General features: G+C 33.7%; 1 protein-coding gene across 3 annotated transcripts; it reads left to right on the top strand.

The window, feature by feature from the left end:
* Window positions 1–3,924: 3,924 nt before the first annotated feature.
* On the top strand, window positions 3,925–10,801 carry LOC7471646 (deSI-like protein At4g17486). Of its 3 annotated transcripts, none has more exons than XM_024597543.2 (5): window positions 3,925–4,119; window positions 4,438–4,694; window positions 8,933–9,220; window positions 9,578–9,658; window positions 10,371–10,801. In XM_024597543.2, the coding sequence occupies exons 2-5, from the start codon at window positions 4,523–4,525 to the stop codon at window positions 10,517–10,519; spliced, it is 690 nt and encodes a 229-aa protein (XP_024453311.1). In that variant the 5' UTR covers window positions 3,925–4,119; window positions 4,438–4,522; the 3' UTR covers window positions 10,520–10,801. The 3 variants fall into 3 exon arrangements, with proteins under 3 accessions (XP_024453311.1, XP_024453310.1, XP_024453309.1); XM_024597542.2 differs by having other exon boundaries at window positions 10,368–10,801; XM_024597541.2 differs by having other exon boundaries at window positions 3,934–4,119; window positions 10,365–10,801.
* The last annotated feature ends 548 nt before the right edge of the window (window positions 10,802–11,349 follow it).

The following is an 11,349-nucleotide window of genomic DNA, read 5'->3' as shown; positions in this document are numbered from 1 at the left end:
AAGCCTAATTTTCAACTAATTAAATGTTGAAAGATGAAATTAAAAAAAAAAACCTCAATCATACAAAAGGAAAAATTGTTTTTAGCAATTATAAGGCATAAAAAGGCTCGAGCCCACCCGGGTCAACATGCCAAACCCACATATTCAATTATGAGATCAAGTAACCCGATAGAAAGGAAAATGAAAAAAATCATGAAACCTAATTTTTTTAAGAACCATTGTTAGCTTATAAAACTCGTGGCACGGGTCATTTGGCCGGAAGCACCAAATATGAAAAAATCATGAAGCTCAATTCTTAATAAATCAAATATTGAAGGATAAAATTAAAAAAATCAACCATACAAAAGAATCTAAAAGAAAAAAGAGTAATTAAAAGAAAAAAAAAGGTGTGAGTACACTCGGGTTAACCTACCAAACCCGCAGGTTAGGTCATGAGATTGAGATAACTCGATAGAAAAGAAAATGAAGAAAACCATGAAGCCTATTTTGTAAAAAAAATAAATCAATGTTGAGTAATGAAAAAGAAAATAAGGCAAAAGAGAAAAATGTTAACACATGTTTGCTTATAAAGCCTATGACAGAAGCCATTTAATTAGAAACACCAAATCTGGAAAAATTACAAAGCCTAATTTTTAATAAATTAAATGTTGAAGGATGAAATTGAAAAACAAATAATACAAAAAGATCCAAAAGAAAAAACAAAAATTAAAAGAATAAGGATCAAATTAAAAAAAAAACAAAAACAAATGAGAGGATGAATAACTTTAGATTGAATAAAAATAAAAATTAAATTCACAAAATAATTAAAAGAAGAAATTACCAAAACAATGAGGTCTAAATTAAAAAAAATTAACAAATTATTATTATTTTTTTATCTAAAGATGAAATTGGAAACAATTGAAATTTTATAAAATGGGCAAGAAAAAAATTAAGAAATAAAAGAATTGAGACCAAAATTAAAGAAATAAAAATAATAGATTTAGATTGAAGAATGAAATTGAAAAGAAATAAAAATTTTATAAAAGGATCAAGGATAAAAATTACAAATAAAAAAATACGAATCGACACTCAAATACACACAACTAAGGGGACTACCTTGAAATTTTAAATGGCCAGCATGAATTTCGAGAGAGGAGAGATAAAAGGGAAAAAAAAACTTTATTGAAGACAATCCACCGAGAGATAAGCAACACGCATCATCGTTTGAGGAAGAGGACATCGTGAGAAATCTAATGATGTGACGGACAAAGCCTTTTAACCATTGGAGTCAGTTGCACGTCTCGTCCAAGGCAGCAGAGCGGCTAACGCTGCAACGCACGCTTCAACAACTTTTTTTTAAAATCAAATTACTAGATTTTCCCTATTACCAAATAATTACTACGAAATAACCCTTATGAAAATACACAAATGCCCCTGAATCTATGTTTTGAGAATTTTGATTCTAAGAGTAATTGAGTCATTACATTGTGTTTAAGAAAGTAAAAAATAAAAAATGCTCCTAGACAAGGTTTTTTTTTTTTTTTTTTGCTTTGAAGGGTATTCAAGTAAATTTACTATGTAAAGAAATTGGGAAAAGATCAAGATGCCCCAAACAAACATAGAATGACAAATGAACCCCTTGAAAAGAATATTTTACCCCCAAAGGCCAGTTCAATTGATTTTTTTGTCAGAGCAAAATCATCAATCCACTATTTTAATCCACGGAAAATCAAGGCAAGTGAACAATTGTTTTCCCACGTGTTATAGGTTTATGTAATAATATTCTGCCTTTCTAGAAGTTCGCTAATGACAATATTAAGTGCGTGTTTGTTTTTGCAGTAAAAAAACGCTTTTGAAATTTTCTGAATATTTTTTGTTTTAAATTAATTTTTTTTATATTTTAGAATCGTTTTAATGTGTTGATGTCAAAAATAAATTTTTAAGAATAAAAAAAAATATTTTAATGCATTTTCAAACAAAAAATATTTTGAAAAGTAACTATGACCATAATCTCAAACACTATCTAAACCGGGTTAAGTTAGATAGTATATAATACAAACTAATCATAATTATGATGCAAAACTTAATTACATTTTTTTCACTCAAAGAAGAAAGAAAGAAAGAAGCCCAATCTCCGCGGTTCATTTTAACCAGCTCTTCCTGACAAGAAACAAACAGTAGAAATTAAATGTCGGTTTGGTGACAAATGGACAAAATCTTAGAATCCATATTCCAGCCACCATTTCCCACTCCAAGGGGCAAAGTTAGACAAAGCCATGAGTGATGCCTGACAATGATATGCTCGTGCCATACGAGGCATGGCCCCAAAGCCAGAAGAGGGCTCGCAGTTTTCATTCTCTAATCATTCCATTTTCTGGCATGGTTACTTCCTTTTTAAGCTGTTTCATTCGTTCAATGGCTCAGAGGTTAACGCATTGCTTATTGCCCAGCTAGTTGCTGCATGTCTTCCCCAGGCCGTCCAATCCAATGAGGCAGTCACTCCATTTGGAAGGAAATGCAGCCTGTACAGTTTCCGCTAGGTTAAAGAATGAGATTAAATAAATAAATAAATTAAAAAAAAACAAATAAAAAACAACATAATTTAATTTGTCAAATTCATGACTCGAGTTATGATACCAAGATAAACTAATAAACAAAAACAAACTGATTCAACTCGGGTTAACCTGCCAAATCCACGACTCTATTAATGTGACTAAAATAACCCATAAAGAACAAATTAAAATAAATTACGAAGTTCAATTCTCAATCAACCATACCAGATCCATTGTTGAACGATGAAATTTGTAAAAATTGAAATTATAAAAATGACACAAAAAATTAGCCAATTCAACCCAGGTTAACCCGTTAAGCATTATTCTCATGTTATGAGACTGTAATAGCCTAATAAAAAACAAATCAAAATAAATCATGAAGCCTAATTCTTAATCAACACAATATTAATTGATGAAATTGGGAAAAGAAATCAATTAAAAAAAGATCAAGTCGACTGGGTTTACCTGCTAAACCCGTGACCCGGGTCATGAGATAAGAACAACCCAATAAAAAGCAAATACAAAGTCGAAGGACCCGAGGACCGGGTTATGAAACCTAGATAACCTCTTAGAAAGAAAATAAAAAAAAACAACTCGATTTAACCAGAGTTAAAATGCCAAAACCCGTGAACCTGATCATGAGACTAACATATCTCCATAGAAATTAAATTAAAACAGATTATAAAGCTCAATTCCTAACTGACCCAATGTTGAATGATGAAATTAAAAAAAAAATATCAATTAAAAAAAGAATACAAAAAACAACCTGGATCAATGCGGGCTAACCATTTAAGCACAATTTCTAGGTTATGAGGTCAGAATAACCTAATAGAAAGCAAACAAAACAAATCATCAAACCTAATTCTCAATCAACTCAATATTAAAAGATGAAATTAAAAAAAAATTAATTAAAAAAAACTTGAACCAACCGGGTTAACTCGCGACTCGTATCATGAAAGTAAAATAACCTAATAAAAAACAAATTTAGTACGAAAGGATAAAATTAAAAAAAAAACAAAAAACAAAAAAATATTATTCCAATAAACTAATAAATAGTGTTTCATGAAGATATACAGGAAAAAAAAAAACCCTCTTGTTTTTTTGTTTTTGTTAATAATTGTTAATGATTGAATTAATTAATGCCATGAAGTCAATAATGACAAACATGTTTGGCATGCAGCTAGAAGAATTTTGAGATCAATTTAAGTGGCGGTATTGAACTGTTAGTTTGGAAGGTAGAAAGATAAGACCTATTTTTAACTTTTTTTACCTGTCCTTGGGTCTGTCGTTTGGGTCCCTGTGAAACTGATCATACATCCCTTTTGGCCTGTGTGATCATATACAGAGTTGAGGAATGTTTTTGGCTTTTTTAAATGAAGGTAGGAGACACTGCTAATCATAATTAATTAATGAATTAAATAATAATAATAATAATAGTTAACTAACTTTAATTAAATAGAAGCTCTAATCATTCAGGCCAACTGCTTTTCTTTCCTCCCTGGACAAACAAGAGCAGCGGAAAGTGATTCAACCCCCTCCCTCCCACTTTCCGATCCGAGAGACTCATTTTCCAAAATAATCATCTCTCGTAAGCTCTCTGTTTCTCCCTGCCTGCGCTTTTATATATATATGAACACCGCCGTTTCTTTGTTTCTTCCCCTCCTGTTACAATTGAATTCTTTTCTAATAGTTTTTTTGTAGTTTCAATTTTTGCTAGGGTTTGGTCGCTTCTATTACTTGCACATAACTCTCTCTTTATATCCTCTGTTTGGTTGGTTGCCGAGAAAATGCAAGAAAGAGTTAAAAACTAAGCACTCCAACTTTTCACAGCAACCAAACAGCTTGATTAACCTTTTTTTCTCTCGCTTCAATTTCTTGTAATTTTTTTGTTATTCTGTATTTTTAGGACTCTATTGAATTGCTTTAGAGGATGGTGAGTTTGTGATAGAGAAAATCTGGACTGTAAATTGAAGAATCGTGGATTGCAAACAATGCGGTTGTTTCCTTTGAGTTCAAGTTCTAGCTCAAGCTCGGAGAAGGAGAAGGAGCAGAGTAATGGAGGGAGCAGTCGCGTGATGTTGTATCTTAACATCTATGATCTTACACCTATAAATAACTACCTTTATTGGTTTGGCCTCGGGATCTTCCATTCCGGTATTGAAGGTAATTAATTGAATGTTAATAGATGATAGACTTATTTTGTTTTCTTTCTTGCTGCTTAATCTGCGTGATTTTGGCATTTCTAGTTGAATTTTGCTTGGTGAGAGTATTCTAGGTTGTGGACTTTTGGCTTGATAGTTGTGCATTAATAGAAACTCCAAATGATAATCATTGTTCCACCTGCGTGGATTTTTTTATTTTGCCTTTGGTAACAGGGTATGTTAGGGTAAAAATTCTATTTCTGGAGACTTTTTAAGGTAGACTGAAGCTCATGATGAGGGAATCACGTGTCAGAAGAATTTGGCATTTTTAAAGGATTAAGACTAGAAGGTTTGCGTTTGCAATAGGGCAGATCACCGAAGAATAAAGTATTCCTGCAAATAAGAGTCATTGATATCTTGAGACATGAACAAATGCATCACTATGATGCATTGTTGCATTTATCACCATCAAACTTTTTTTTTTTTCCCGACCAATATGAATTGGATATGGATCATAGAGATGCAATATGCAGTCACACAGTGGCTAAGATGGCATCTACTTCTCAAAGTAATCAACGGAATCTCTTGTTTATTTAATTCAAAAGAGTTATTGCTTAAAAATAATGTAAAGTATCTATCTTTACAGATGCAGATTGAATAATTCCCGTCTCATTGGTAGGATAAATTCAGTATCCAAAATTCTTATAATCACCCTGCACATGTGACACAACTCATTTCATTCTTCACTAAATTAAATCTAGAAGGAGCAAGGAGCAGATTTATGCTAGTTTATTTCCTTCCACGGTCCACACAAACTGTTAAGAGTGGAAGTTCCAAATTGGCAGAAACTATGAGCAGGAAGGATGAACTACTCTTTCTGAACTTGATGCTGATACCATGTATATGTGGAAATAGGCTAACTTTTAGAAACAAGATTATTAAGAAGATCGTGCTAAGCAACATTTCCCACTGTAAGGGAATTATGATGGTGCCACTCATGAGACATCCTTAATTTTTTATTTGAAAACTAGTTTTCCCACGATAACTGTAAGGAGGGAGGGGGGAGGCAAATGCACCAGAAGGAAGGAAGATGGAGATGATAAGAAGCAGAATTTTATGGTACGCGCATAATATTTGAAAGAAAACTTCTGGCTCACTCGGAAGCTTTTCCAAGGCCCAAGAGTTGTTCTCACAAACAGAAAAATAAACACAAAGCTTCCTTTCTCACAGAAGATTGATTTCACTCCCAGAATGACTATAGAAACACACAAGCACCTTAAATAATTGCCTTGGAAAATCCATATTGTGCGAGACAGTGAAACCGTAATGCATCGTGGATTGTGCATGAGAAAGAAAATGCTGACTGTGAAAGATTTCCCTTGTTTAGATAATTTGCCTTCCACTTTTAAATGTAATGTAGAAAAGAAAGTTTGATTCATCTATATTAGATCTTGTAAAATTTAGAAAAATGTTGTCCAAATGCTCAAATCTCTTGTAGCAAATAATTTTCTTAACATTTATATTTTCATGAACTCTGATGAGATTATTGCAGCTTTGAAGAAAATGGTTGTTGCATTAAGTTGCAAGGAAACCAACTTGTGATGTGTGCTTCATAATTTCATTATGCACAAGCAACTCCCCTGTATTTACGCATCCCCCTGCCACTATTTATTTTTGAACTAGAAATGTTTGCCCACTCATTTTACTCCGTTACTCTTTTTTTCCCGTAAAGTTAATTGGTTGTTAAATACAAAAGCTAGAAACATTGGTGATGTGATTTCATGAAGAAGGTAACTACTACTGCCAAAAGAAATAATTGAACCCAAAATCATGAAATTCAGTCCATCATGGGCTGTTCATTAAGTGTGTAGGTATTATTTCAGGGAGTTTCATTTACATGCAAAAATGAAAATAATGGAGCAAACTCATGGGGCAAACTGCTTGCCAAAATCAAAGGTGCATAGGTGGTTTTATATAGCCTTCCCTCGTAAATAGTATTTATCTCTAACCAATTCAGAAAGAAAGTGGTATTTTGCCTTTGAGCAGCAATTCTATAAAATTTTATATCCTCAAAATTAGCATCAATTTCAAATATTTCTGGTTAATATTGGAGGTCACCATTTCACTGAAATGGAATTCTTATTTCTATTGTGACAGCAGGCTGACGTAACAAAAGCAGACATATGGTTAGAAAAAAGCCAAAACACTATTCATTCTACACCACCTTTAACTGAACATTAAACGTTTGAAACAAAGTTTATAGCTTAGGATGTTCAGATCTAGTGTTATCTCACAGCAGCTGTTAAATGTGGGCTGCTTGGATTATGAATTGCAATATCAGTAACTTGATGCTCTTTTACTTATTTGATTGTCTAAGGATTTTTTAGGAGAACTATAAGTGCCTGAGGAGAAGTTGGTACTTTATTTACCTGAAATAAACCCTTGAAAATGGTAATACATGAGACATCTTGAGGAAGGCTTAGCAGAAGCTACTTAAAGGTGGCTTGAAATTATGTTTTATGGTCTGAGTTTCTCCATGTATTAGGATGATTTATCTAATATAGTACTGCTGGAGATAAGATAAAACATTTGCAATATTGAAACATATTTCTTATCTGATATGTTTGCCTTTTTGTGGGTGAGTTTTAACATCTTTTCGAATTCACATGATAGAGGATTGCTGGTTGGATTGGATTGAAGCTAACTATATGTGAGATTAGTGAAGCTTTAGCTGTACACTGCATGTATGGACCCAATTCTCCTCTTGTCAAACTCGTTCCCAACAGCCTTCTTTTTTCTGTATTCCCTTTTGTATTCATGCTTTATTCTTAAAACAAATTACAAACTAGGTTTCAAGGTCAAGGGAACTTGGTGTTCCAATTTGGAGGATTCATGGTACAGCAGTATCAATGGATTGTTATTAGGAGTAATCAGATTGTTAGAACCTAGAGATGTAATCATATCACTTGAGTAAAATATGCTTGTAAAAGGTTTTGTGCTATGCTGTGGTCTTTATTTTCTATGGGCTATCTAGAATATCAAATGATCTATTTCTTCTCTAGGGTTCTTTTGTTTGGAATTAACATTGTTTGTATTAACATAGTAAACTCGAGATGTAAACGACACATTAACATGAGAATTGAAAAAGAGATAAAATTGAGAATCATATTTTGAGTTGTCCGGAGAAATAGCTGGAATTCTCCCATTGTAAGATGTCTCAACCATTCAATGACAAGTAACTCCTGATTGAAGCTTTTCCAGCTGGAGTTAAAAGGAAATTACTCCTGGAAGTAGGATAGTTTCCTCTAGATGTTCATTAGTGAGATCCTAAGATATGAATTTCTTTTGGCAACACAATGGAAACTCTCCTTTTCCTTGAATGACTTATTTAGGATGTGATAATTCAAGGTTACTATCGTCAACATCATTGGTGTTGTGCTGTGCTTAGTTGCTAACTTGGTGCAGGATTGGGACAGATTGCCTAATAGCTGACATCAATTACGTAGGGAACCAAGTGATTACCAGGCAGGGCTATGTAAAAACCACTCAAGTTCTGTAGCATACTATTCCATAAACTTAGAATTCTCATGATTGCAAGATCCCTCAAGTTTGAGTTTGCTACTTCATCTACAAGCATGATAATGTCCTTATAATGCGCTGTTATGGTTGCTTTTAAGGCAGTGCCATCAGATCTCAGCTTATCACATCTCATTAATTTTGATTAGCGTGGTTATTTTTCCCGATGCAAGCTGCAAGACACCTTTAAACCTTATAGGTGTCTTGTGCTTGCTTCTCTTGTGTTTCTTACATTTCTTATCAGCATTAGGCACTAGGCAGATATCTAATCTGAACTATCGACTGTGGCTATTTGTAGCTAGTTATATGCAAGTCGTCAGACAGGAAAGATCACTATCATTTTTGTTATTGAGGAGAAAGATATTTTAGGAAGTCTAGGTACAAACAGCTGTGCTCTCAAACCCCTAAAACAACAACAACAACAAATTGTTTTAATTTGTATCTGGCTAAAAATAACTATAACAGCTGTGGTGATTGATAATCCTTAATAGCACTTCAAATTGACCTGAATTTTAGTTGACACTAAATCTATGTTCTCTAACCATCACAATGTTCCAATTTCAATGATTGTTTTTACTCTAAAATCAGGTCTGTGTGAATAATAAATCAACCTGTCATTTTCTTCAGCGTCTCTATCTTGGAAATTTATGTGCATTAACCTGTTGCAACTGATCTTTTAATCAGTGCATGGTATGGAGTATGGCTTCGGAGCCCATGAGTACCCAACCAGTGGGGTGTTTGAGGTGGAACCAAGAAGTTGTCCAGGCTTCATTTTTCGACGGTCTGTGTTGTTGGGCAGCACCAACATGTCTCGTTCAGAATTTCGGTCATTCATGGAACATCTTTCTGCAGAATATCATGGAGACACCTACCATTTGATTGCCAAGAATTGCAACCACTTTACTGATGAAGTCTGTAAGCGATTAACTGGAAAGCCTATTCCTGGATGGATAAATCGAATGGCTCGATTAGGTTAGTCGCATATCATGTTATATGAGAAGCTACTTTCTAATTCACTGGAGATTTTCTAGGCCTAGTACTCTGCACGCAAAAGTGATCAATTATTTTCATAAAAAAAAAAAGATAAAAAAAGTGTGCAATTTTAAATGCGACTCTTTGTTGGAATTTGTGGCCAATGTTTGTGCGTTATCAATAACTGTGAATAACCAGCATTGCTTTGTATTTTTGTAAATAATATATGAGTTATATGGTGGTTTCAAATGTCGGCAGCAGCGTAGCTGCTAAGTTTCTCAGCTTGTGTTTTTGGATTTTGTGGTCCAGTTCTAATATTTCCCTGTCTGATCGAGGAGCTTTTATTTGAGGTTTCAGGTTCTTTCTGTAATTGTTTACTGCCAGAAAGCATACAGATCACAGCAGTTAGACATCTTCCTGATCATCCAACATATTCTGGTAATTTTCTTCCATTAATCATGTTTCTTCCCTTTGTTAGTTCAAGATCTGCAGGAGAATTTATCTTACTGGGTGTTCAAGTTGATGAAGGCATTATTTAAAGTTGTATTCCTCAACAAAGCGAATTGACTGTGTATTCTTGATCACTTCTTTTTCTGGTAGAAGTAGAATAGAACTGGGATCAAACCCAAGAAAAAACCTAACAGTTAGATGTGACATAGAGGTAGAGCCACCCCAATAACATCCTGGTAAAATAAATTAGAAAGACCCCAGGAGCATTTCTTTGTTGATAATGGATCATAATAAGAATGAATGAGCACCATGCTTGAACAAAGAAAATATGTGGTTTAACTGCCAGCAGGCTGCAGATTGCTCTAGCCATCTCACTAGCCGTGACTTTTTTCTTAGCTGATGAATCATGGATATTAGGAAGTTTACCGTGCATGGCTCTCTTAATTATTCTACCTGAATAGGTGGCCATTAATGTATAGAACAGTGTGTGTATAGGTATCAGGTTGGGAATCCATTTTCATTCAATTGATTGAGCTCTAAGATTTCCCATCAATGAATGCTCTGAATGTTAAGAAGGGGTATTGCTCTTCCACGTCGGTGTGTGCATGCAGATTCCAGAGGGGACGTCTGCATGTGGTTGTTTGGTACTTTGATGGATACATGTTTTCTTACCTTGGTCCCAATGCCAATGCAGATGATGATGATGATGATGGGTTGGAATCTGTTGCGTCATCTACGACAGCAGGGAGTGAAGAAGAGGGTTCAAATCATCATCTGCTCACTGCACCAAATGGTGAAGTTGCATTTTTAATGGAGAAACCAGTGAGGCTAGCAAAGGAACTCCTATAGGGTTTGTCCTGCAATTCCTATTCTTTCTATCTTGGATCTTTCTATTGTTTGTACTTTAGTGTATCATCTTGGTAGACCGGAGAATGTGTCTTGGCTGAATTATTTGAGTACTTTAGTGTATGTGTCCTGCCATGTGACGATCTTGCTTCAGACTTCTCTAGTGCCTGTGATTTTTCTAAAGGTATGGCTATTCCTCAGCATCTTGTACCAAAACAACTTATGCACTATCATAGTATACAACCCCCAATGGGCTGCTGATATATGATGTCAGTTTCCAAAGAAGCTCGCATTGGTTGTTCATAAATTGTGACTGTTGGATTACCCAATGGTTTTTTTTTTTTTTTTTTTAATTATTATTATTATCAGAATTGTTTAGTTTATACTAGTTCACAGGCTAACTCAACATAGCGGGTCCAAGTTTAAAACATACCAGTAAAGAAATATTTGATGTTGTTATTAAACGTAGCTTAGCGGGTTAATATTGAGAATTTTCAATCTAATTTTTGTTTAATTTGAATTTAAAATTAAATTGTGTGGAAGTTGATTCGATATGATTCAATTAACTTGATTGGTCCAAAAACAACTCAGTCGAACAATAAAAAAAGTACGAGGATAAAATAATAAAATTAAAAGAAAAAATCTTTTAGTGAACTATTTACCTAGCTTGGTTTATAATTATTAAACTATATGAGTATTTTTTATATGATTGGCCAATTTGACCAATTAAAAAACTTAGTTGGATGTAAAAAAAATATAAGTATGAGATTTGGAATACAAGTAATTAAATTGAAAGAAAAAAATTTTCCAACCTAATTTTTTTATCTAGTTCA

Source organism: Populus trichocarpa, chromosome 3 (assembly GCF_000002775.5).
Source record: "Populus trichocarpa isolate Nisqually-1 chromosome 3, P.trichocarpa_v4.1, whole genome shotgun sequence".
Lineage (NCBI taxonomy): Eukaryota > Viridiplantae > Streptophyta > Magnoliopsida > Malpighiales > Salicaceae > Populus > Populus trichocarpa.
The sequence above is the reverse complement of the archived record's forward strand: the minus strand, read 5'-3'. Positions and strand labels throughout refer to the sequence as shown.

Bases quoted from the DNA above. Each gene is read 5' to 3' on its own strand.
- LOC7471646 (XM_024597541.2), top strand. From the start codon at position 4,523: ATGCGGTTGTTTCCTTTGAGTTCAAGTTCTAGCTCAAGCTCGGAGAAG. The intron at 9,221-9,577 runs GTTAGTCGCATA...TTGAGGTTTCAG, and splicing joins AAATCGAATGGCTCGATTAG to GTTCTTTCTGTAATTGTTTA. The intron at 9,659-10,364 runs GTAATTTTCTTC...ATGCCAATGCAG, and splicing joins TGATCATCCAACATATTCTG to ATGATGATGATGATGATGGG.